The sequence below is a fragment of the Candoia aspera genome, chromosome 2 (assembly GCF_035149785.1).
Source record: "Candoia aspera isolate rCanAsp1 chromosome 2, rCanAsp1.hap2, whole genome shotgun sequence".
NCBI lineage: Eukaryota > Metazoa > Chordata > Lepidosauria > Squamata > Boidae > Candoia > Candoia aspera.
Genome location: NC_086154.1, coordinates 131310953 through 131338072, shown reverse-complemented (window position 1 = coordinate 131338072; position 27120 = coordinate 131310953). Strand labels below are relative to the sequence as shown.

General features: G+C 42.7%; 2 protein-coding genes across 4 annotated transcripts in view; both read left to right on the top strand.

Moving 5' to 3' along the window:
- ASIC1 (acid sensing ion channel subunit 1) overlaps positions 1-8005 on the top strand; it is a 174370-nt gene extending 166365 nt beyond the window's left edge. For both annotated transcript variants that reach the window (XM_063293635.1, XM_063293634.1), the window contains 6 exons: positions 1704-1760; positions 1874-2027; positions 2705-2796; positions 3054-3133; positions 3491-3595; positions 5154-8005. In XM_063293635.1, coding sequence (XP_063149705.1) covers positions 1704-1760; positions 1874-2027; positions 2705-2796; positions 3054-3133; positions 3491-3595; positions 5154-5258 — 593 coding nt within the window. In that variant the 3' untranslated portion in view covers positions 5259-8005. The remainder of the gene's footprint in view (positions 1-1703; positions 1761-1873; positions 2028-2704; positions 2797-3053; positions 3134-3490; positions 3596-5153) is intronic.
- A 7242-nt stretch (positions 8006-15247) lies between these two features.
- Positions 15248-27020, top strand: SMARCD1 (SWI/SNF related, matrix associated, actin dependent regulator of chromatin, subfamily d, member 1). Of its 2 annotated transcripts, none has more exons than XM_063293632.1 (13): positions 15248-15431; positions 16422-16609; positions 17525-17567; positions 17651-17773; positions 19829-19951; positions 20698-20814; positions 21414-21515; positions 21654-21815; positions 21906-22003; positions 22477-22612; positions 24696-24818; positions 25001-25102; positions 25503-27020. In XM_063293632.1, the coding sequence occupies exons 1-13, from the start codon at positions 15264-15266 to the stop codon at positions 25554-25556; spliced, it is 1539 nt and encodes a 512-aa protein (XP_063149702.1). In that variant the 5' UTR covers positions 15248-15263; the 3' UTR covers positions 25557-27020. The 2 variants fall into 2 exon arrangements, with proteins under 2 accessions (XP_063149702.1, XP_063149703.1); XM_063293633.1 differs by lacking the exon at positions 15248-15431 and adding an exon at positions 15585-15708.
- Positions 27021-27120: the final 100 nt, after the last annotated feature.

Below are 27120 nucleotides of genomic sequence, written 5' to 3'. Positions count from 1 at the left end.
AGTTACAACAGTGCTGAAAAAGTAACTTTATGACCAGTCCTTGCACTTATGACTGTTGCAGTGTCCCTGTGGTCACATGATCAAGCTTGGGCACTTTGCAACCAGCAGGCGTTTATGACCGTCACAGCATCTCGCAGTCATGTGATTACCATTTGCATGCTTCATAGCCAGCTTCCAACAAGCTAAGTCAATGGAGAAGCCAGCAGTAAAATCGCAAGATGTGGACATATGATGTCTCACTTAACCACTGCATCACTTAGTGACAGAGTTGCTGTCCCAATTGTGGTTGTTAAGCGAGGATTACCTGTATAGGATTTTCTCTCATTTCTGGAATCTGGAACATCAGAGGCTCCTGGAGAAGGGAATCTGGCAAACAGTTTTCTGCATTGTGTGGATATTCCAGGTATAAAAGCAACAGAAGACAGTGTAAGGCTGTTCACATCAAAGGAGGGTTCATAGCGCAGTAATAGAGGACCTGCTTTGAACACAGAAGGTTCCAAGTTCAATCAGTGGGCTGAAAAAAATGGTACATGAAAAAAATGGTGGAGAAAGTGAGGAACGGGGAGAAAAAGAGAGAGAGAGAGAGAGAGTAGCCCTCTTTAGATCTTAAGGGTTGAAATTCAGCAGGAATGAGCCCTGCCTGTATCAAATCAAGTATTCAGCAGCTGCAATATCTAAATGATTGAGGTAAGAGAAAAAAGTTTTATCCTCAGGGCTCAAAAGATAGCAATGTGGATACCAGTTGCACTTTCTTCCAGAGAGCCTTTCACAGCCTGGATCCATCACACTCACAGTTGTGATTTCTGGACTATCTTCAAACGCTGTTTCCAGTTAGGAGCATTATCATAATTCAGACCAACACAGATGGCTGTAGTATTAATCACTGTAAACAGAGCTGGTGATTTCTGCAGATAGATTCTACACTTCTACACAGATTCATACTGCAGTTAGGATATTTCTTGCATTTCCTGGGATGTACACTCTCTATTAACTTGAATACCAGTTAAGTGTATGAAGTAGGAAGGGAAAAGGTAAAGGTAAAGGTTTCCCTTGACGTAAAGTCCAGTCGTGTCCGACTCTAGGGGGCGGTGCTCATCTCCGTTTCTAAGCCTTGGAGCCGGCGTTGTCATAGACACTTCCGGGTCATGTGGCCAGCATGACTCACGGAACGCCGTTACCTTCCCGCCGAAGCGGTACCTATTGATCTACTCACATTTGCATGTTTTCGAACTGCTAGGTGAGCAGGAGCTGGGACAAGCAACGGGAGCTCACCCCGCCGCGCGGTTTCGAACCGCCGACCTTCCGATCGACAGCTCAGCGGTTTAACCCGCAGCGCCACCGCGTCCCTAGGAAGGGAAAAGGGACTGTTTATCTCCTAGGTCCCTGCCCCATGTACATCCATCCTGTTCTTTCAGTTTCAGATTTTGCTGCACTGAGCAAAGCCCTTGATAGGGTTTTTTTACTTGTGTTCAGATGAATGGAGTCAGTCCTCTCATGGATTGTGAACCTGAAAAGACAAAGTCAGGACCACCCCTATAAGCTTCATACATAGAATGAGAAATCAAGCCTGTACAGTATTTGTGAATGTACACAAAGCAGTCGTTTTTTAAAAAAAAATAATCTTGCATATGCCTATGAAGAGGAAAGGCCATAACAGCAGCTCACATCAAAGCATGATGACATTACTTTATGTTCTTTTGCAGGTGATGCCCCGTACTGCACCCCTGAACAGTACAAGGAATGTGCAGATCCAGCCCTTGGTAAGGACCAATAGACATCAGCTCTCAAGTCTCTTAAATGAAATGTTATGAGCTGTTTTGGTATTTTATTATTTGTAATTATTGTAACTTCTCCCTTCCTTTGGGGCCTCCAGACTTCTTGGTAGAGCGAGACAACGACTATTGTGTATGTGAGATGCCCTGCAACGTCACACGCTATGGTAAAGAGCTGTCCATGGTGAAGATCCCCAGCAAGGCCTCAGCCAAGTACTTGGCCAAGAAATACAACAAGAGTGAACAGTACATTGGGTTAGTCTCTTTTCCTGACTGAGTTTTGTCCCCCCATCCAACCCATCTACTACCATTTTTTCTGCACTTCCCTTTCCTGTCCCTCACTAACTGGCCAAAACAGAAATAATTAAGACAGCAGCATCCACCATCATGGCAGAGCTATAAGTACTGTCAAAGGTAACCCAGAGACTTACTGTAGGACTGAGAGACAGCACTGGAGAGAGGAAGATGAGGAAAGAAAAGAAACACAGCCATGCAGTGAAAAAAGGCACTGTTTGGCCCTTCCTTCCTTTAAAAAAAAAGGTCCCGTCTCTTAGTAAGTGGGAGCTCTCCAGGATCTGATAACATTTCTTCCTTTTCCAGCTAGTAAACACAGGTGTTTGAGTACTCATATGGTGCAGTCTCACATATAGATGAGGGCTCCCATTTCCTCTTCTGGGGCCACTCCTGTTTTTCTGGGGAAATGTCCTACATATCCTGTGATGATTCCACAAACAGCTACAGCCATCATTTGTATGTGTATGTGTGGGCATGTGAGCGTGTCTATCAGTTCTCACTTCTGCAGCAGTGAGTGCATGTTTTTCTGGGTTGGTATTAGCTAGAACCCCAAACCTGAGCACAGGACCTAGTTACAGGATTCTTTGTGGGCAGATTTCAGAGTTTGGCTCCCTTTCACTTCGCTTTCTCTTATGCAGGGAGAACATCCTAGTACTGGACATTTTCTTTGAGGCTTTGAACTATGAAACTATTGAGCAGAAGAAAGCATATGAAGTAGCTGGACTGCTGGGTGAGTTGACTTTTTTCCTGACTGCCAGCTGGAGCAATCCTGTAGACTCCAGACTTCCAGGGCAGGGGTGACTTTTGGGGCTGACTTCAATGTAATGCAAAATCCCCATGCTCCCCTTTCCCCTCCCCCCCAACATGGGTTGGCATAACTGAGGGTTACCCAGACATGGAAATTATTCTGCTTAAGAAACATGCCAAGATTCGGGATTGGGAAGCATCTAAAGACCTGACATATGTTTTCCTATCTCTTCCATGCAGGTGACATTGGGGGACAGATGGGGCTGTTCATTGGGGCCAGTTTACTGACTGTCCTTGAGCTTTTTGACTATGCCTATGAGGTGAGTTTGGGTCACTGTTAACATGAAGGAAAGGAACACAGCTTATGGCTTATAAGGAAGTATCCAGAAAACATATGCTGTACTTCGGTTCTGAAGCAAACTTTAAGTTCTCTGAAGGAAGACAACAGTTTAAGTTTTAGCAATAAACTGGGCCAATAAGAGAGTGATTCTTCTTCACACCTTATTATTGAAATGCACCTTTTTCAGGATTTCACTTCCATTCATGGGTCACCTAAAGCTCATTCCACTGTAGTAATTAGTGTTACAGCTCAATCATATGGAATTTTACATGGAAATTCTAAGTAACCCAAATTAATAGTTCCCAGCGATGAACATTCCCTCTTGTTCAATCTCTAGGTTATTAAGTACCATCTCTGTCGCCGTGACAAGTGCCAGAAGAAACACAAAGGGAACAACAGTGACAAGGGTGTTGCCCTGAGCCTGGATGATGTTAAGCGTCATGTAAGTGTCTAAGCCTCATAACGTAGTACATTCCCTTGTCACCTGCCACTTGGATGGCCTGGCTACACTCTCTAGGATCACTGAGTTTGTATCATTTTAATTGTGCCAACTTCTCCCAACCAATAAAGAACCTACAGGTTAGTAAAGCAGTTGAGATTTCTCCATTAGGAGTCCTGACCATCACTACCACCCTGTGGCAGAATTATACTTCCCATAATCCCATATAATAGGGAATCCAGTTCTAGTTATTTATATCTGCAGTATTAATTGAATATTAGGTTAACTCTGTTCTACCCCTAAATTTCAGGGTAAATAACCTTACAAATAAATTCAGTAAGTGACCAGAAGCCATTTAAAAGCTCAGTTGATCTGTTCAGCTACTCCACTCCTGTCCATACTGCCCTGCAGTGTCTTACCATGGTTGACTAATGATTCTTCCCCATCTTTACCTACTCAGCCCCTCAACTCTTTATCCCAGCCACTTTGAAACCTAGTAACAGCCATTTTCTTCATTTCATCCAGCATGCATTTATTTTTGGCAGGACATATTGTCTTTAAGAGACATATAACATGCCAAAAATACAGTAATTTGGGGGGCTGTTTTCTGGCTGTGTTGCTACCCCAGGGCCTGTCTTGTTTGGCCAGGGGTATTGTTGAGTATCGCTGGGGTACTGATAATACCTGACCCCATGTTGATGGATGACCTTACCCAGCAGCCTCATATAGATGTTGAATAAGAAGCCTGGCTTGTCCTAAAATATAGAATAAGTATGAACGAGCATTATAGAAGGGCTGTATTTCTACACATTACCTAGTGTTTTCCATATGTATGGGATTTCAACTCTGTGCTGGCTAGGGATTATGGGGGTCGAAGTCCCATTGACCAATAAATCTGGGAGACACTGGTTTGGGGGAGACTGCTATACAAGCATCCAAAGGCCTTATTCTCTTTATCTATAAAATTTGAGGCACGCCACTAATATGGTTCTATGGTAGTTCCCATCAGCCTGCTCCAGCACGAACTACCACAACCTCTCCTATAATATACAGCTAGCCCTCAAGAGCTGTAGCCTTCTAGCAGTATCAGACCTCTATCCATATGGTGTAAAAACCTGTCATCCTTCCATCCTGTCACCATGACTAGCACCAGGATCCAGCAAATTGTGCCAAGTGGCCCAAAAAGTTCTAGTTAGGGGAAAGTGGCATGATTCCTAGTTCATAAAGGAGCACTGGCAGAGACAGAAAGCCATCTGTATCGGTGTCTTATCTTCTTAGGCTACTTAATGAAACAAGACCATGTCTCCCAAAGTCTTCTGCGACAGATGAGGAGGAATGCCTAGAAAGAGGGAACTAGCCTTAATTCCAAGCTAGATTACTTCCCAGAAATGTGGCGGTTTCTTCAGTTCCTATACCATCTCCCCCTCCATGCCACTGAAAGTCTCTTGGGCCCACAAATCCTGGAACTGAGGTCCCATTTATCAATGTTTCTTGTTTATCATGCTACTTTCATGTCCATTCTGTTTATGTTCCTTTTTGCTTTTCCTCTCCACCTTTCCAGAATCCATGTGAGAATATCCGAGGCCATCCAGCAGGCATGACATACGCAGCCAACATCCTACCTCACCACCCAGCCCGAGGAACTTTTGAGGACTTTACCTGTTAACTGACAACTGGATGTACAACTAACACTACCAAAGGGAAGGGCCCATGCTGAGCAGCTTTGGCCCAGCCCATGGACCTGCCAACCTTTTGCAGGGCCTCTATCTCAGACTCCTGGGGAGGCAGCAGAATCCAGCCTCTCCTCACCCACCCGCCCCAGGCCAATGCAGCGATACGCACATGGAGCCAGCTGGACAGAGGTGAGGCTTAACTGCCAGACCCACTCCAGTTTCTGCTCTTGTTCCAATGAGGCCCTTGGACTTTTAACATAGCAGAAGTGCTGCTGGGAGAACCCCCTGCAGTATCAAGTGGAGGTGAGGGCACAGCCTTCCCCAGTCCACAAACACTGAAGTCTTAACTGTGTGTCCCTCCTTCTGTATCTGTCATGCTCCCTAACCACAGCAAGCCTTCTGTGGCAGTGGCCATTGTGTGCAAAGTCCTCTCTCTCTTTTAATCCGAATGCCAAGAAGAACTTACAGGAACAGATAGAGCCAGACTGTTTCTGCGGCATTCTGTTTGTAGAGGCTACTTACCTATCCAAGGAAGTGCTGCTTCAGTTCTCTTCCCCTTCCCACCATCTGGCTGTGCACTATGGGAGGCCAATGGTCAGAGCCTTCCCTGGAGCAAGACTGCGATTCAACTGTGAGAGCCACTTCCATAGGATGTGTCATCATCTGCTCATCTCATCCAACTGGCAGCTTCTCATTTGACGTGGCCTGGACTCTGCTCTTCCGTGAGCCCTAGCCTATTCCATCCATCATCCCAGTCCACCATGAGAAAGGCAGGTAGCAAAGCTGTTCCAAAGGTTAAAACATTCGCATGATGAGCTGCCTGGGCCCCTTCTGTGCATGTTATTAGGAAAGATGTGACAATTCTTAAGTAGTGAAGTTCAGAGACAAGTCTGCCATTTTACAGAATTCTCAGTCATGTACAAAAGAGATTGTTTTCAAAGAAGTCACGCTTCAGGGTCTGTAGCTGCTAATAGGAGAAGAAAGCAATGCACCTGACTTTTGATCTGGGCTTTCCTCTTTATTTCCCATGATGACATGGCAACATTCAGGGTATTCCTGCAGGCAGAAATAATGCACCAACGTTACTTTGGCTGTCAGAAGCTTATCACTCGCTTCGGCTAGAAAGAACAGAAGGGACTTTCAGGGTAATGAAAAGGGTAGTTTGCTTTAGTACAGTGTGGAAAAGATATTGCCCCTTAGCTTTTAAGGGCAAAAATACTTTCTTATCACTTTCAGCCAAGATTCTGGGGGCAAGGATTAAGATACCGCTCTGAGACATAAACAGAGGGTCTCCAAGCAAAATGCATACTAATGATGCAAAGCAATTCTTTATTATGCATTATCAGCATACAGCAAAATAAAAGAACAATTATGGGAAGATGTTTCTCTGGAACAACTTGACAAGTCAGACTGTTTTCTCTTAAAGAAACTTCAAGTCCTGTTTTGCAACAGTCACATTACAACCTAACTTTGAAGTCAGAGTCAGCTAGTTAGTTTTGCAGCCACTTAGCCATGATACTGATAGTCAAGCCAAGATGAATGGTTCGCATTGGGAAAGAGCATTTGCAGGCTGGAAATGATGGTGGGCATTCTAGTGAAGCCATGGGTCAGGGAGGGTGGCATGGGCTTCCTTTTTGTAGCAACTGCTTTTGTCTTGTCTTATCTATACAACCTGTCCATAGTGCCTGACATTTCTCCACCTGAGAAAGGCAGAGACATTAAAATGGAGGTCTGACCTCTCCCCTAATTCCTGAATAGCCGCCATTTCAACCCACATTAAGAAGAACCCAGACCTGTGGTCCTGAGATGGCTGACTGCACAGCCTAATCAAGAGACTGATGTCACCATCAGTGAAGGCTTGTCTGACATTTCCTTCTGCAAAGATGAACTGACATGAGCTTGTCTTGTAAGTATTGTACTTACTGTATTCCAAGCCATCCCAGAGAAAAGCCCTTCAGAATTTTGTATTAGGCCACAGTTTGATAAGACTGGGAATCAGAAACAGCAGTGTCTTCCTCACCCTAACCTTTAAAGTCTGCTTCTGGTAGTGATGTGGTTAATGTACTTTCTTCTCCATCGTTGTTAATTCAGCCACCCTCCAAGGAGCCCAGATCAACATTGCTGTCCAACCTGTGATACACACCTATTGGAATCTGGACAGGCTATGTTTGGGGAGGAATCTTAAAACTCAGAAAAGTGAGCCTGGATTACCTGGGATCATCTATGGTGTACCGATGCATGTTAAGTGCTGCAGTGTAGCAGGAGATAAGGTCTACACTTTCTCTATGCTTTATGAGCGTACAAATATAAAGAGAAATGGGAAACAAATGACCTTTTGATTACATTAAGGGAATTAACTTCAAGGACTGAAGAAGAAATAAGCTTCTGTGAATTTCCAGGTGTCCATTCACAACACCAAAGGGTCTTGATGGTACCTGGACCTCTTACTCCCTCTGCCACATAAACAAACTGTATTAAAACTGCCTCTAAGACTCAAAGCTGCCAGATGGGGAGAAGCCCATGGTTACTGTTTTTTTTTGCTTTTGAGGAAATCATTCCCCTCTCAGCCTGGGTCACAAACATAGCATCCTAGTGCCTGCCTCAGTCTCTGGCACATCCAGCCTCTTTTTCTTAACATTATTAACTTAGACCTGCTTCATGTGCAGCACCCAGGGCCAAAGTTCTCCTTATCTTTAAGAGCTTTTGCAATAAAATTGCTCTCTTGTTTTTTTAAGCTTTATTTTACTTGGATCCTGATCATTCCAGAATTGAATGTATTTGTTCATTGGGTGGGCTGTTGTGTAACAGATTTCCCAAAGATATTACAAATCTGCCATGGCCAATTTTTTTCCCACAGGCCTTTCTAAAGTGTTCTTTGCCCAAAAGGATTTTGTTTATTATTTTGTTGGCTTCATTGTATTTTTCTGCTTGAAAACTTTTGAAGATAGGGCTTACATTTTGACCTTTTGTCTCCCATTTGTTTGTCCATTTTTACTATTTCATGCTCAGTTTATATTTCTTATATATAAAGTATATGATTATATGTACACACACACACATACACATCCATGTCTCACTATATGTCATGTCTGTGTATATATCCATTCAGTAGCATCAAAAGCCTTGATATTGTGCCATTACAACTTTTTTTCCCAAACTACCAATCTCTGAATGCCTTCAAGTGTATAAAATGTTGAATTCTCTCTGGTATATGTACTATGTACACATTTTCATAGGAAGCACAAGAAGAAGAAAAACACATTGTATATCAAAACTTGCTCCTCTAACAATAATATAAAGGACAAAACCCTGGAGACTCAGCCTTTTCCTCTTTCATTTTCCTGCAATTTGTCTTTCCTTCCTTCCTTCCTTCCTTCCTTCCTTCCTTCCTTCCTTCCTTCCTTCCTTCCTTCCTTTTCTTTCTTTCCTAGTGTTTTGATATCCTCCAACATAGGGGCATCTAGAGGAGGGGTGAAAAAGTCTAGATGGCCCCAGCAACCATGCAATCAAACCCCTGTCCCTTTTTTTGTGCATCACAAACAACATGCATAAAAGGGGCAAGGCTCTGTGCAATTGTGGCTGTCATCTTGACTCCTCCCCACCTCCCAATCCCCAGCAGATACCCCTGCTGTGACAGCACCATACTAATAAAGGGTTGGTAAGACCATCAAGCATCAACAAGCAAAGCCAAAGCAATTTTTTAAAGGCAGCAATTTTGGTCAAAATATGTAATGCTGAAACTCCCTCAGCAGCAGAGCAGAATAGCTTTGATTCAAATGGCACTAGGTAAGTTTTGTCAAAAAAACTCTGATCGGGTTTACACCATATGGTCAGCTAGTTTAACCATGTTTGTTGAATACACCAGAAATCTGAGTTCATGCAACACAGACATTAACCATACTTTACAAACAAGAAACCATAATGGCTGTTTTCACAAAACGTAAAGCACAATATTGCTTAGTATAATGTAGGAACATTGCCCCTGACTCTATGTATTTGTGTGTGTGGATGCGTGATTAGATTTGAGTGTATAATATGTGGAATTACTTTAGACAGATACATCTGGACAACGCCACCTCCATCAATATGCTGTCAGAACAGAGGAGTTATGTGAGAATGCTTGGCCACCCATTGCCATTTCAACTGCACGGTCATTGCCGGCAGAATTACAAAAACATAGATTTTTATGCATCTCCAGAGCTGCATCAGAGATGCGCTGAGCCAGTTTCCTCTTCAGAAGCATCATCATTCTAGAGATCTAGAGATGGCAGAGTATAAGAAAATGAACCACAGATATGTTTAGGAAAGCATCCCTCACTTTTTAAGAACACAGGGACAAGCCATCAGCAGAACCTTTGAAACACAAACTAACCATCACATTTTAGCTTAATGTGTTGGACAAACCCAACCTAAGTCATTAGTTTACGATTCATGATACCATGTTTTTCAGAAAACTGCATTAAGTAAATCATGACGGCGTTGCGTATGTCCTGTGCGCACAACCGTAGGGGCTGCATATTAGCTCCACTATCAGGTAGTAAGCTTCTCAGCACCAATTTATGGGAACATGAGTGAAAGGAGATCATTTTACCCACATCTTGAGCACTTCATGGTTTCATCTGGTCATTGTGGAAAACAAAATGCTGTCCTGAATAAATCTGATTCAATACAGCTCTTGTTATGTACCCTTTCGTTTTAGAAGTTGATGCTAATGTTGTTATCTTTTTAGAAGACAGCTGTATTTTTAATGCCTAAATGTCACTACAGTACTGTAAGTGGAAATGCTCTATATTTTGTATGCTGCAGGCATAGCGCACATTCCCATAAAGATACATTTAGACTGCCCAGCAGTGGCAAACACCATCTATATATCATTTAATATCATCAATGACTTTACTTTGTCCTCTGAATCTTCATTGCAAGCTGCCACTCGGAATTAATTGTCCCTCTTGGGTTAATAGCACGGAAATGAGAAGGATAATTACAGCTATAGAACACACATAGGATAATGTAAGCAGGATCAGAACAGGGGCAGCCTTCCTTAACCTAACGCCATCTGCAGGTAATGGCCTAGGCAGGCTGAGAATTATAGGATTTGTTGTCTCAATGCCTACAGTATGATTGGAATAGGTGAACTGGATATACAGTAATAAATGGCACCTCATCAGGTTCTTAAAATTCCTCCTGTTTTAGCGCTTACCTGGAACAGCTAAAACGGGATGATCCTGAGCCACCTGCCAATCTGACTACTTGATGATGCGCTGCATTTAGTTCAGGGCATCCCATGTTATTACTGGTGTTCCCTGTGTTCTTCTTCACAAAGAGGTTTCAGAACCATGAATCAGATTTGGTCTGGTGCCCAAAACAAACTAAATTCTTACTATCCTTAGAGGTTGATAATATAAACTATTAGGCCCTTTAAGGATCTATATAGGAAGTGGTACTTTTTTACTTGTTCTCCGATGACCTAGAGTTACAAACAGGCAGTGAGATGGCCACATTTGCTAACACTAAAATTTTGATAAGACATGTCCTCAATACCTAGTGAGCCTAGGCCATCCTTCTGCCTTCTCCATGCATAAGCTGTCCATTCAAGTTACACCTATTTCTCTTTGTCAGTCATTAAGATGCTTCCTCGTTTGCTTACAAGTTTTACTTTTCTTGATCCTCCACTAAGAAGATGCAAGTCTGGGATTTTTCTCTTTTAATATTCACAAAGCTATTCAGTTGCAACTTTGCTGATTTGTTTTTTCTATTCTGCTTATGGCCTTTATCTTATATGCCTATGCTGTTACACTTCGGGCCATAATTTTCAAAACACTGGTTTCTACTTTTCATTAGCTGCATGTCTGGGCAAAATAAAATAACCTAGCAGTGCTGTCCTATGGCACACAGTTGAATGGAGAAAATCTTTTGCCAATAAAACAATCTGAAGGTACTGGGATTAATGGAAACTAAACTCCAATAACAACTAGAATGCCAGATACTTTCCACTTCTGCTGCACAGATAAAGGCTGTGGAAATCACATTCAAGTGTGGTATTAAGAGAAGCCATTGCTCTCCTTATATCCTAATAGGTATTAAGAGAGGCCACTGTTCCTTTCATTCAGTCTGTGAGACTGAGAGGAATTTTCAACACTTCTCTCTAAGTCTCCATATGTAATTACTTTTGCAACATAAATATGGAATGAGATAAAAAACTAAACCTGCAATCCTATGGATGCTTGCTTGGCTTAAACCCTAGCCCCTCAATGAGCAGTGGGACTTTCATCTGAATAAATATGCACAGACTCCTACTTCGCATGAACTAAAATGGTAATTTCCAGGCATAATTATAATATCCAGAGTTTAAATCAGTGTTAATGCTGAACCTTGGAAGAATTATATAAACAGTGGCTTACTAAAAAGAACCCAAGAGCTAAATCTAATAATCCCATGTGATCCTACTCTGGATTAACAACCTTCTCTAATCCTGGATCAGCTTAAATGTGGATTAAATCAGAGTGGATTAAAAGGCATTTTTGTATGCCTAGGACATTCCCTTGCTGAATCTTAGCTTTATAGGTTTGGGAAAATATAAGAATCCTGATCCAAGGAAAGATTTTAACAAAATACAGTACTTTTGCATGATGGCTCTCCGCACGACAGCTACCATGCTACTCAACAAACTTACAGAATGGGAAGCACAAGGCGCATGGTTAGTATCAGTGCATTCTTTTTAATATGTTTAGCCAGTCAGTCATTATATTCATCATTGCAAGGGAGCTTACACTAAAACAATATGCACAATCATAAACTAACAATTCCTATATTATGCCACTACAAATCAGCACGTGTATTCTGTACAGCATCTGAAGCAGCATCACCATAAAACTTCTGGGAAAAAGCAACATGAAATAATGGTCTTCAAAGCCCATGAAAGTTTTAGATTCATGGGTCCATGTGCACATTTGATATGAAGTAGTGCGACAAGGCAGATATGAAGAGCCCATTTCTCATGCTCCAACCTGATTTCACCCCCACCAGCACACCTGCCAGCAGGGCCTCAAAAGCTATCCTGAAAGCATTGGCAAATTCATACAACAAAGAGGGATGCACATGTACTGTCCCTCTCAAAGAGCCAGATGCCTTCCTAGAGATGTGGGCTGGAAAGAAAATACGCTGCAGGCAAGTTTAGCAGTTTCAAAGTTGCATATTTGCCTTTCAGTTTGTTCCAAAAAACTGAAAAACAGCACATTTCATGGCTTTCTTTACTGGTTTCAACAGCTAGAAAAGAGAAGAGAAGCAGCAGCTAACTATAGAAAAATGAGACAAATATTTTTATCTATAGCCCCTACCTGTCCAGAGTGAATGACATTGTCACAGAAAAGGCTTGCAGCCAGAAGTGGTTTTTCAAGCATGTTAGCCTTGTGCACTGTCTTAATCCTGGCCTCTCCATGGTCATCCTCAATTGTCTGCTGGAAAGTGACTTGATCTGCTAGTTCCCGTTTCAGCCCAAGTCATAATGCCCAAGCTAAAAATTCCCAACACGTGTGTAGCATCTTTATGAAGATGTCACTGAAGGTAAGAAGAAAACTGCCAAGCACAAATACTGTAGCCAAGAGAATGTCAAAAGTGCTATGAAGATGAAGCTCAAATACTTATAAAGACTATGGAAATAGAAACAAATATGCTAATTCAATTCATACTTATTTGCACAGAAAAATGTTCCAATTCAAAATGTTCTAATTCAAAATGTTCCAGAAAACTCACATCTCTAGCTGCACAGTATGTCCCTTTCACATGGCCTCTATTTATATATCTTACCAACCTGACAAGGGGACAGGCCTCCTAAGTTAGAAATTGCACCATTCACATTTTACAAAACGTAAGAATAGAGAGGAAGGAAACCGAAGTAGGAATAAGCAGAAGAATCTATCACTGTGCCAGTTATGCATATCTTGACTTAGTTGTAGTAGAAGCTAAGGTGGTTGGGGCAAAACACCTCACAGGAAATTGTTAAATCACTACATAAACAAGAATAGCAAACAAATCACTTCTTTGACCTAATCACATGTTCTGCTGCTCCAGAACTCAACATTCTATTCTATAGTCAGCATTCCCTAACCGAGTGCCCTCCAAATACGTAGGAGTACTATTCCCATCATCCTCAATCAGCAAGGCACTGTGTTTAGAGAAAGCTGCTGCAACTCATCTGGATAGGAAAGATGCAAGCATATGCACCCAAATAGTAATGTTGGTCTCCCCAAACTGCTTTTGGCAGATGTCAAGAAAAAGCAGATGTTTAACATAAGAAATGCTAAGCTAGAATGCAGTGGGACAGGCATATGACAAGGGAGAGATGGAAATAAAGCTGAACAGTCACAAAAGAACTACAGCAAGACCCAATCATATGTAATTTCTGTGACAGGGCAGGCAACAGTCATAGGATGTGGGGATCCTGACTTTGTTGCCCATGGACACTTTTTGTTCATGTCTTTTAGGCTCACAGAAAGTAGGTCACAAACCAAAGCACCACCTGTACACACTTTAATAAAAATGAATAGATGAAACCCAGTGTCTGCCTTGTGTATGTGGCCTGTCACAAAAGGTAGTATCTTAGGGTTGAGAGTATTTTGGCAGAGTAGGTCACAGAGAAAGAGACTGAGAGAGGGAAGATGGCAAAGAGCCTTCTGGTAATTGTTTGTGTGTGTCTGATTGCACCCTGGCATGTTTTTAATTATTATTTGAGCACTCTCAGTATATCAAATACGTTGTGTTCCAAAAAGGTTGGGGATTCCTAATGGGATGTATTTATCTGGATTACTGGGGTTTGGTAAATCAATCCAAATTAAAGAAAACAAATACCCATATCATCTGCTATTCAAATTCACAGTTGAATAGTATCTTTATTGAGATCAAATTATCCCCAAAAGCACACAAGCTTTCAAGTTTTCCAAAATTCTTCATCCAGCAAAGAACCAAAAACTGGGGATTGTAGAGATGCCTTAAATTTAGGCCACATTTTGTGGCCATGGAACCTATATTTTAGAATTCAGATTGAAAGAATCACATAAAGAAAAATGGCTGGCAGCTGTGCACACAGCTTAGGGCTGAGAGGTAAAGTTTAATCTCATGAAGCATGTATTATACTGTTGCATTTTTACTTGTATAGTCTAAAATTCAATCATGGGTTTGGATTTGGAACGAGAACAAATAGTTGTATCTGTCCAAGCACAATTTTTAGCAGGAAAGAAACCCCATTGAAATGTGAGGGCCTACACTAGTTTCAAACACCTATTGCCTCTTCAATTCCAAGAATATAGTGCCATTCAGTTTGGCTTCAGTTACTGAATCACCGTTGCAATACATGACATAAACTTTTTTTAAAACTTTTGACACTGCAATATTCAGATTTTCCAAAACTGATTGTGTTAGTAGAGGATATTACTAGAGTTTTAGCTCAAACTGAGAATAATCCCCGTACAAGGACCTGGGAGCTAATGGATCCATCATGTGGAGTTTGGCTTGTTCATCTGCCTCAATGGCAGAGTAATGTTCCTTCGCTGGATTTAATTTAGCTCAGTTAAAACGCTTCCAAAAGTCTGTAGTTTTAGCTATGCACGTCAGCAGTGGAACTGAGGCTCTTTACCCAATGGAAATGAGCGACTTCAGGATTAGGAGTCAAACCAAATTCACCAGCTTGAACTCTTTATTTGGAAAAGGGAAGTAACTGAGTCCATGGAGGAGATCCACCCATAGCAGGCGACTGCCTCTATGAGAGACTTGCCTCTCAGCCCTTTCTACGACCAAGTATCCCGCGCTCAAGCGACAGCTGCAGCCTCTACAAGAGCAGGAAACCCGGCGCAGCTCTTCTGCGCTTCCACGCGAACCCGAATCCAGCGACGCTCTATCTCCCGCAGACTGAGCGTCTATGGTAAAGCCCTACTAAACCATCCAAACCACACATCCGCCTTCCCCCTCCCCCCCTCCTGCTTTGTACGGCTGAGGGAGGGAAGATGGCGGCGCGGGCGGGTTTCCAGGCTGTAGCTCCGAGCGGTGGCGGCGGTGGAGCCGGCCCTGGGGCGGGACCGCTGGCACCAGGGACGCCCGGGCCTCCCGTGCGGATGGGCCCAGCTCCCGGACAAGGAATGTACCGCTCCCCTCTGCCTGGCGCTGCATACCCGGTACCGGTCCGGGCGGCTGAAAAAGGGGCGGTCCTTGGTTTGGGGCGGAGCTCTAAGGCCAGGCGTGAGCGCGAGATGCTGCTGCTGCCGCTGCTGAGGAGGCTTCTGGTGGTGGTGGTGGTCGGAGGGGGGGGGAGAGGCGGCTCAACTGCAGTGGGCGGAGTTCGGAGGGGAAGAGGAGGATGAAAGTCATTCCTGAAAGATGGAGGCGAACAGGCGGCTGCTGAATGGGGGATCCGCGGCATAAAAATTATTGACAAATAGGGAGACTATGGGGGTGAGGCTGCAAAGGCAGTACGGGGAGAGAGCCAAGGGGGTTGTGGGCATCGGGAAGAAAAGTCTAGCTTTGCTGGGAGGCGGGAGAAACGAGGGGAACATGAGAATGGACCCAGAGGGGTGGGGGCGGGGAAGACATTGTATGGCCCTGGATTAATGGTGGATCTACATCTAGGATGTGGAGAAGCATTTAAGAATCTCTGTGTAAAAGATGTACTCTTTCCTTGGTTTTGTTACTGGGTATTAATTATTGCTTCCTGTTCAAAGATCAGAAATAATATATTGAGAAACAGACTTAAAACAGCATATCTAATCAAAATCAGCAACAATATGACTATCCAAGATTCTAGAAAAAAATCAGAAGGTGGTGGCCAGTATGTGAAATTGGCAAATTGAACAATAACGCTTTTCCTGAATTATATACTCTTGTAGGTAAAAGTTGCATGATTACATGCTTTCCAAGTCAGAAATGGGATGATATATTTTTTCCATCAAAGATTATTTATTTGGGGGGGAGGGGTTAATACTGAATCTTCTATGAGATATTTTTTTAAAAAATTATTTTAGGATTCTTTTCAAAGATGCAGACGTGTCTGTTGGCTGAACTGATACACTCTAAAAGCAGTGATGCTACTTGATTCTGTTGCAACTGAGAACAAAAAGCAGCAGTTGGGTCCTTAGGCACGCCAACAATCAGTTTGTTTCTTTCTCTAGCGCCCTGGAATGTTGCCTGGCAGCCGCATGACTCCTCAAGGACCTGCAATGGGACCTCCAGGCTATGGTGGGAGCCCTTCTGTCCGACCTGGAATGGCTCAGTCAGGAATGGACCAGTCTCGCAAAAGGCCAGCTCCTCAGCAGATCCAGCAGGTTCAACAACAGTCAGTACAAAACCGAAATCACAAGTAAGAGATTCCTCTTTTCTCCCATAGGCATCCTAGCATTCAGGAGTGTAAGTGCTCTGTTGTTTTAAGCCTGAAAGTTTTATCTCCTTTGAGATATTATCTTCCAATGTGTTAATTTCTGCAAATAGCTCATGAGAAAATTAGAGGATGCATCTCAGATGCATCTCATAAAGTCAACTTAAGTGAGAAATGCAGTGTATAAAAAGAGGGGTTTCAGCTGTAGCCACACTGAGATACATCTTCATGCAGTCTCCTGGCAACCCTTTCATCATGTTGGAAAAACTGGAAACAAAGTTTAATGCAGTCTGAGTATCAACATACTGATATCATTCCTTCCCCTGTTTGTCCTGAACACCCCACCCACTCATATTGTAATTCCTCAAATTTGGCATTTGACTCTGTATTTGCATAGAGCACTCTCTGGGTATCATGTGGTTTGTACAGATGGACAGCACTGTGTTATTTAATTTGAGATTCAAAATAATACAGAGTAATCTTTTAGAATTTTCTGTCACTCAACAGATCTTGGTGTGCTGAAGAATATGCTAAGCCTCTTCACCATACAGATGTAGAATTTTTTTCTCTGTTAACATACTATCCAAATTCTGTACTTCTACATATATTTCTTAAGGAGCATGACCCATTGAAATCAGTAGAGCTTTCTTCTTGGTTGATATGCTTAGGATTACACTCTAGTTCCTAATAAATTATTGGCTTTCTTCTTCAAGAAAGCTGCACAGTTTTCAAAGTATGGCTAAAAAAAATGATAATCCCAGATCCATCTCTGATTTCCTAGGTGCCTAAAAATATCTTAATTGTAGCAGAATTTTTCTTTGCTACAAAATCAGCAAGGACCTTCTTACACCTGGATCAGGAATTGAAATGTATCATCCTATCTTTTTTATCTTTGTTCAGTGCCAAGAAAAAAAAGATGGCAGACAAAATTCTACCTCAGCGGGTGAGTGAAATTTTGGGTCTTTGGTCTGACAGTTACAGGTATCAATGGCTGTTCTTATTGACAATGGCTGCATTGTATTCTAGATCCGGGAATTAGTACCAGAGTCTCAGGCATACATGGATTTGTTGGCATTTGAGAGGAAGCTGGACCAAACTATTATGCGGAAACGGTTGGATATTCAGGAGGCTTTGAAAAGGCCAATTAAGGTAAGAAGGAAGGGTGCAAAAGCTTGAAACTCATTTATCTGTAGCTTTCCAAAAGAATTAAATAAATCTACTGGCTACATTCACACATTATTCTAGCACCATCGGTTTTAACTGATTTGTTGAATGAACCACAATACCTGGATTCACATCAGGATGACCAGAATACTTCATTATAAAATGTTCTGAATCTGAAAAGGCCATTTTGAGGATTCTGAATGTGGTGCAACATACTGGCCACTTCCAGAATATTTCAAACAGTCCCATTTTAATGGTCCAGTTGGGGGGTGGAATGTTCCATGAGAGAACGTTTTGCACATCCCTAGTTCACACAACACATTTAAGACATAATGTCTGGTTTACAAGTCACAAATGATGTGGGTTCACTACACCAAAACCAACAAATCACATTATGATTTGTGTGGTATGCGAACCAGGGGCATATGCATAGTGAAGGCAGCAGGATGGTGGTAGGGATGGGGCCCTGGACACCCTTTGTCCCAGGCCTTCAGTCTTCAAAAAAATGTATGTAGTCCTGTGAAGCTCTGATAGCCATAGCGGAGGAGTGCTGCAAGAGGAAAGTGAGAGTGAGGAGCTACTGTGACTACTGTATCATCTCCTCTGCTGCTACTTCTGAGTCAGCCATTGCCTCAGTCAGCACCACTGTCACCACCACCTCCTCAGTTGGGGAAGGGATATTTCACAGTGACAGGGGTGAGAGGAACCCTTGCATCGCGCAGGCTCCAGGCTGTGATGGCAGAAAGAAACAGCTGTGAGATTCTTCCTCCTTTTCTCCCACCCACCCTCCATTGCTGCAGCCTGGAGGAGGGGCTCAGCTCCTGCAGGACCCCACTGAAGTAGTTTGTCTTGTGGCCCAGAGAGCTTTATTAACTACCAGTATGAAGCTTGCTGCTCTGGAGGCCCAATGATAGATGTTCCAAGGTTCTTCACTATTTTCCAGCATAATCTATATCTGCTAAAATAGCAAGCCTTCTGCTTCATACTTTCAGCTGCTAACAGTAGTAAACCCTGAGGTTTCATTAAGCAGACAGAAAAATGTGTGGCTCCTTTTAGGCTTCCCCTGACTCAGCTGCTTCTATAGGTTGTGGCTGCTACAAACAGGAGCTGCATATGTCTCTGATACTTTAATTCTGCTGAACTGCTATCTTCTGATACATTACATGGCTATCCTTTTCTTGTTGCTTCTTTCTCCAGTCAGCTAGTTTTCTAAATTACTTCCTCCCTTAGCCTTTTATTATCTAGTATCCTTTTCCCTTAACCCCAGTACAACTTCTTTCTTGCATCTGGGCAATTATCAGCCTTAAGAACACCCACAGCCCCTGGTTTTACCTCAAAAGACCTTTGGAAGCAATCACTTCAGACCTCTGACAAGAGTGATCAGTTCTTCTTCAGAGTGCCTTCTGGGTAGGTAGGAAGCAGAACAAAGAGAAGGAATGACACACACACACACCCATCCCTCTGGTTTTCAGCCCTTATCTATTTCTTCTATGACATGGGCACTGTTTCCCTGTGGCTTCTTCCTGGGCGTTTACTTCAGTGACCTACAGACAAAGGAGTAGCTTAGTGGGTGTGCTAGATGGCTCCAGGCTGGGTGTCTTCACCTTCAATGGCTTCTCCCTTCATGTTGCTACTCTTGGGAAAGGCCACAGGGAACCACTGCTGTACCACTGTGTGAATGTAGGAATTGCACCTTACTATTAGCCTTGTTTTAATCAGAAATTTTGACAAAAACTCAGATTTCACACACAGGATTTTTTTTCTTTCTCTCTTTTTTTAGATTTCTGAATACATTTTTAATTTGTAAGGACAGCTGTTTTTTCCAAACAAGTATGTTTTTTCAGTACAAGAATTCAAGAAAACATTTAAATGTTGTGCACCTGCATGTTGTAAAAATGCCTTAGAAAGATATGTATCTTGCTCAGTTGCAGAGATTTGTCAGGACAGAAATACTCCTGTTTGGGAGTGTGAGGGAATAATAATAGCAATCTGAAATGTTGGTTCTCATTTTCACATCTTTGGGATGCTGTTCCTTTTTAGCAAAAAAGAAAACTGCGCATTTTTATCTCCAACACCTTCAATCCAGCCAAGTCAGATGCAGAAGATGGAGAAGGCACTGTAGCTTCATGGGAACTTCGAGTGGAAGGACGACTGTTGGAAGATGTGAGTGAGGAATGGAATTGGCATCACCACGTATTCCTCTAGAGGGTTTAGAAACGTAGCACATCTGAATTATTCACTCCTGATGGTCTTGGAATTAGATAAGATGGAGAGAGAACAGTGCTGGCTTTAGCTTGGGCGAGTGTAAGAGCATGGCCAAAGGAACATTTTTGCACAAAATTGTCATATAATTTTCTGAAACAACTCCACATAAGTAGATCTCTCTGCAGTAAAGGTGCTCTTTTCTTTGTACACCTAAATATTGTGCTGTTCTGCTGATTGGAATTTTATTGTAGAAGAGATATTATTATTATTAAAGAGCTTCCCTGGGCTTTACTCTTAAACACTATTGGTTAGTATAGTTTTGGATGGCATTATCACTGTTCCCTTCAGAAAGCTCCCACGTTATTCTGAAGTTTGCAGGCAGTTGGAGTGCAATTGATAGAAAAGTGAAGGATCTAATTTTTTGAAATAAGGTAAGATGTAAGAAATCTTAGTTGACCCTACATTACTGTAGAAAGGGAGGGTAGCAGGGGGAAGTTGGGTATATGAGATGTTACAAATAAATGCAAAATGATGATGATCGGTGTTACATATAACGTTATATATTCCTTTCCCAGTGGAGAAAATCACTGTGATGGTTCACAGTTTTAATTTCTGAGGTTTCAGTGCTGTTTGTGACTCTGTCTGTGTTGGCTGCTGACACTGTTATCTATAACAGGACTTTTCTTTCTTTTTTCCTCCTGCAGTCTGCTCTCTCCAAGTATGATGCTACCAAGCAGAAGAGAAAGTTCTCGTCCTTCTTTAAATCTCTGGTGATTGAGCTGGACAAAGACCTCTATGGCCCAGATAATCACTTGGTGGAGGTGAGAAGTTTCATATACAGCAGAGTTGTACAACTTTTCTTGGTCCCGGATGTTCTGACAGAAGAATGTGGGGGAGGTCAGGACAAACACTATTTTTATATTTAAGCCTAATCAATATTAAATTGTGAATAAGATTGTTTTCCAGTTATATATTTAATAATTTTCTCTTCTAACACATTTAAAATTACAGTTTGATAGTATCTTTTGGAAGTCTCGGGGGAAGTGAAAAACATAGGGAGCTGCATGCTGGATTTGGCCTCAGGTTGTGCATTTCTCATACAGAGCAAAGAAGATCACATGTAAAGAGAGCCATTCGTCTTTGTGCAAATCTTGCAATGTCCTTCTTTGTCTTGTTCTCCCTTTGAAGGGGCTCAAGGCAACATATGTGATGTCAGCTGCTGCTGCTGCTTCCCCCAGGGCTTTTCGTTATAGGTTTCCATGTTTATACATACCCGTTCCAAGGTCATCCACTGAGTTTTATTTCAGGGATTGGAATCCATCTCCCACACAATATTGGTTCTCTCACACTAACCTTTTGGTGTGTCGTGGAATGCCTTCTCCTTTTCCTACTTCCCCTTCCTGTGTTCTTTCCCTCCTAGTGGCATAGGACTGCTACAACTCAAGAGACTGATGGTTTCCAGGTGAAAAGACCCGGCGACGTAAACGTGCGCTGCACTGTCCTCCTGATGTTGGACTACCAGGTAGGTGGCGTTCATCATGAGGGCCAAAGGGGAGGAATTTTTCTCCATGCCGCTAGATTCAGATTGTTACTTTTTTTCCAAAGGAAATATTTAAATGGTTATTCTTGTTCTTTTGAGTTTTTTACCATCTCTTTGCAGCCTCCACAGTTCAAACTAGACCCACGTTTGGCTCGCCTTTTGGGAATCCATACCCAGACACGCCCAGTGATCATCCAGGCTCTGTGGCAATACATCAAGACTCACAAGTTGCAGGACCCCCATGAACGGGAGTATGTTGTCTGTGACAAGTATCTCCAGCAGGTAAAAGGAAGGGTACAGACCCCAGTCCTTGCTGGAATGCTGAAGCTTGATTCTTTCTAAGTTCCTTTGAATTCTTCTTTGAACATATAGATATTTGAGTCTCAGCGAATGAAGTTCTCAGAGATCCCACAGCGGCTCCACGCATTGCTTATGCCTCCAGAACCAATTATTATTAACCATGTCATCAGGTAAGGCATTTGATGTGAGGACTTAGGGCTGAACCACAAACTCATGAGATACTCTTTCAGCTATGCTGAATGTTGTGCTGTGCAGACACAACTGTTCAGCGCATGCTTTCTATTTTCAGTACTAATTCCTGCTGTGAGTTATTTCATGGGCTAGAATTTTAAGGTGTGTTTCATTATAGTGTTTCGAAAATAGGCAAGTAGCAGCAGAATTGAAAAATATTCAAATGTCACCAGAAATGGAAACATTCAGGATTACTTTAAGAAAGGGAAGGGGGGAAAGTAAGGCAAAATTAGCTGGCCAGACATTTGGCCATGGATAGAGAGAGGTTTTGAAAGCAGTGAAGGGCTGTCAAAAATTGAAAACCCTAAATTGAGAAAAAGAAGACCATTGCCCCACATGCTGGAGATTGGAGATTTGGGGGTGCTTTGTTGAACCAAGCTCTAACATTTTTTCTCTGGTCTTGCTTCCCCAGTGTTGATCCAAATGATCAGAAGAAAACCGCTTGCTATGACATTGATGTAGAAGTAGATGACACTTTGAAAACCCAAATGAATTCTTTCCTGCTTTCCACAGCCAGCCAGCAGGAGATAGCTGCACTGGATAACAAGGTGCGAGTCTCTGGAAGTGGGTTTTCACCAACCTCTCTGTATGGGAGTTCTGAGCAGTAACACTTCCTGTCCTCTATCCAGCCTTCACTGTGCAGTCAAATATTACTGTCAATCCCTTAAATCATTACAATCCATTAAAATAGCAAACATTACCAAGATTTGGGTAAAATGTTCAGTAATTTACCAAAAGAATCAAGAATGGGCTTTTGTGAATTCTGGCCTGGCTTAGTTTGTTTAGCTTTTCTTTCCCTTGCTATAACATGAAGCTTAGCCCTATATAGGTCTACTCAGAGAATATCTGTTGCCGTCAGTGGACTTCGCCTCCAAGTGAGGTATATAGCAGAGATTGGCATATTTTTTTCTGAAGCATGTTGTGTGATTTCATATAAATATTTCATTTGCATTTTAAAAAATACTGAATGTATCACAGATGCCACATTGCCTACCACTAGTGCAGAGGATTGCAACCTTAGTCTTCAGTTGTCAGCTGCTTCCCATTGCCTTCATTTCTAAATGCTTCACATTATCTCACCTATTACACTGACTTCACCACTATCCTGAGAGACTTCCTGAACAAAAGGGAGCATAGGATATTCTGTCAGGGGTTCTTTTCGGTTATATTCTCAGTGTACCCTGTGGAAGTTATGTCATTAACTTTTAAGTATGTATATTGTAAATGTTAATATAAAAAGCTGATGGATGTGTAACTGCCAGAAGGTTCAGATGCTACTTGGAAGATGTCTGCTTTTTCAGTCTTGTAGTGGCGTTGCAGATTAACCTGGATTTCTCTGGTTCCTGGCCTATAGTGAGTCTTTCATTGCCTCTGGGAAGATTGCCCAGTGACAGGCATTGAAAGAAGAAATGAAGCAGATTCCTAGTTGTAGGATTCTGACTCCAGGCAACAGTTGAAATATCCACTTGTTTATTCAGAGTAGAAAGAGCTTGTAAGGAAGGGAGAACATGACACATTTGGGTCGGCTCTAACGTATTCCAGTCCTAAAGCACTTTTTTCTTAACCTGAATATCCCCTGGATTAGAAACTGTTACATAAACTGAATTTGTGAGCAGATCCCACTGTTAATGTAGGACAATTGCCTTGTAAAGATGCATGAAATCATAGTTTTCATGTCATTCCACTTCTGGGGTAATATTTTAAGTATTCAAGCTCCCTCTGCTGTGGAACTGAAACCATATATATTTTGATAATGGTTGTATATAATGTATTTTCATTTCTTGACCAAGAAAAGATTACCATGAGATGAGCTTTGGGATTAGAGTTATTTTGCTCTTGAAGCCATTAAACTAACAACAGTATAGCCTAATGATTGGGAAGGAAGGTTGAAACTGAAGAGGCTGGATGACTCAGAGTCAGAAAGAGTTACAATTTATACTATAACATAGAAGCTTGTATCTCTGAAGTAGATGTATTTTGATTTGTAAAAAAACAGGTAGTCCTCGACTTATGATCACAATTGGGACCGGGATTTCCATTGTAAGTTGTTGCAGTTGTAAATCGAGTCACCATGTGACTGGACCCAATTTTACATCCATTGTTATGGCGGCCGTTAAGCGAATCACCATGGTTGTTAAGCAAATCACAAGTCATTAAGTGAATCACCTCGGTCATCAAGCGAATCCAGCTTCCCCAATGGGCGTTTTTTGCCAGAAAATGGCAAAAAATGTTGCAAAATGCAATCACGTGACCTCAAGATGCTGCAACCGATCATAAATGCAAGCCAGTTGCCAGGTGCTTGAAATACAATCATGCAACCACCCGGGGTGATGTGACATTTTGCAACTCTTGGAACTGCTTTACAGGCTGTAAAGCACCCATTCCAAAACCATCATAACTTTGGGTCGTCTTTAAACGAACAGTCATAAGTCAAGGACTACCTGTACAAGAGAATAAATAACCAAAGGGGAAGGGCCTGGGATGTGTTGTGGACTGCAATCTCACTCCATGTGCATTTCCAGGACCAGCTCCATGAAAACCAGCTTACGTGCCTGCACCCCGCAACTCATTTCAGTAGGGTATAACCCCATTCTTTTTCCAATGTATCTGTATGGCATTTTTTCATCTCAGATCCATGAGACCATAGAAACCATTAACCAGTTAAAGACCCAGCGTGAATTTATGCTGAGCTTTGCCAGAGATCCCCAGGGTTTCATCAATGACTGGCTGCAGTCCCAGTGTCGAGACCTGAAGGTGAGAAGCCTTTGAGGAGGATCCATACAAGGGTGGGAAGGGGGAACCCTGGCTGTGTCTTCAGTTAAAAAAAAAAAAAGAACAAAACAAAACACCATCTGCCAGAGGGATAGACTTGAGAGCCAAGACAAGTATTTCAGGGACAGCAAGATGAATAATTGGAAAGTTTTGCTCCCTTTCAGGCTATGACCGATGTTGTTGGGAACCCAGAAGAAGAGCGTCGAGCTGAATTTTACTTCCAGCCATGGGCACAAGAAGCTGTATGCAGATATTTCTACTCTAAGGTAAAATGGATACGTCCATTGGAATCTCTTGTAAAGCCTGGAATGGGATCCTTCAGTCCTGCTGACTGAAGATTATAGTCCCTTTTTCTGGTTCTGCAAACTGAATAGCAAACGTAGTCCAAGGGTTGAAAAGTAGCTCTTCCTGCTGCTGGTCTGTGCTAAGACTAAAGCAGGCTTTCCAAATGTGTTGTGCTGCAGTGCCAGTCATTGGCTGTATGGGCTGTGAACAGCGGAGGTGATTGTCATAAATATGGATAGTGCTGGGTTGCAAGTTGGGAAAGGCTTGACTTGAACTTCTGGCTTGGAGCCTAATGCTTGTTCCTAATGCCTGGAAATACTAGAGGCAGCTCTATTCTTTTTTACCTGTGCATAAAGACAGTCTGTCTTTCTTCTTTCACAGGTTCAGCAGAGACGGCAAGAACTCGAACAAGCTCTGGGAATCCGCAATACATAAACGGGCAGGCCTCCCAGCAGGCAGCATCTCTAATGGCTAGAAACACTGCAGGGATTCACTGCTCAGGCCTGTACAATTCCTACTCCGGCACAGAACCTTCCACTAATCTCCAGCCAACATCTTTTCTTTCTGCTGATCCAGTCCTCTCATCGTTGGGGATGATGAGGGTACCCAGGCCAAGGTCTTGCATTTCATCCTGGCTCTCCTTTCTTTTGAGCCCCACACTCCCCAGGTCTGCCTCTGCCTGAAGTTCTTCCACCCTCGAGACAGCTTCCATTCAGAGCATAGCATGGCGGCCCAGCCACCCTCCCTCTCCCCCCCAGAACAGTGGGCTGGGCAGTTTCTGTGCATGGCAGGGCCCAAGTTGCAGGCTCTGAAAAGAGGGCAGGCTTCTTATGCTTTCTGGCCTTCCCTGGGGGCAGGTGGGAGGTCCAGTACAGATTCATCTGTTGGGAAGGAATGGACTCTCCCTGTGTGTGGCCTTCAGGGAGCTGCAATCCAGGGTCACAATCTTAGTTTCAGTGTGGGTGTCTGTTTTTGTTTTTTAACAGGGAAGGAATAACTGGCAGAGGTGCCAGGTAAAGTCACAGGCCACCTTCTTAGTCACAGTGAAAATCCCAAGTCACTGCTTCTTGGGAAGAAAGCCTTTCTAATTCAACTCCGTATCTCTTCTTCTACCCTCCCCCCTTTCCCCCAATCCCCAGCACTAATTCTTTATATCTACAGTGCTTGGTAGAAGATTGTTTCCTTCAGACTAGAGTTACTCTCCTTTTGACTTCCTCACCTGACTGCACAGAGCAGGTTTCTGGGGCAAATTAAAAGGTGGGGAATGGAGTTGTGCAAGCAGGTGTAACTGAGGCACAGCAGGGTAGATGTCACCGTGCAAAATTGGCATTTCACTTCTTGCCTGTGTTTTCTTAGTCTTGGGCACCTATTGGTAGGATTGTGTGGGGATGCTGTTGCATCTTTCTGCTGGCTGACTTCGGGAACTGTAATGCAGCTGGACAGGTCCCAGCTGCTTCTATTCTGACACTAGCTGCAAGAATCAAGTCACTGACAAGCCCCCATCTTCTCCCATGTCCAAAATGAGGCTAGGGACTGCTCTGAATTCAGGAACCCTAATCCGTGTTTGTGCGCCCGTAAGTCCACCTTCAGAGTGAGAGACTGATCTTTCAATCTTGTGTTTGCCATATGAAAGGCCACCTTGCCCTTTGCCCCTCCTTGCTTTGTGGTCCTGGGGAATAGAACCCTGGTTCCTTAGGTGGCTATCACTGGCTCTCGGGACAAGTATCGGTGAACAAAACTCTGAGACCGGCTGTCTTTGCAGACAGTTTTTAAATTGCTCCCTCTTACGCTTTGCATTTTGTGGTTTTCTCTTCTTCCCCACCCTTTCCCCTTGGACCAATTTTTTTTGTACTGTATCCTTTTAGATGTCACCCCATTTTAATAAAAGCTGCCTCTGAATGAAGGTGCTCTCTGTCCTTTTGTAATCTAGTGCTGTCTTTTCTTTATACCTTCATTTAGGAAAGTGTATACCATGAAAAAATATCCTCTTTTTTAATCC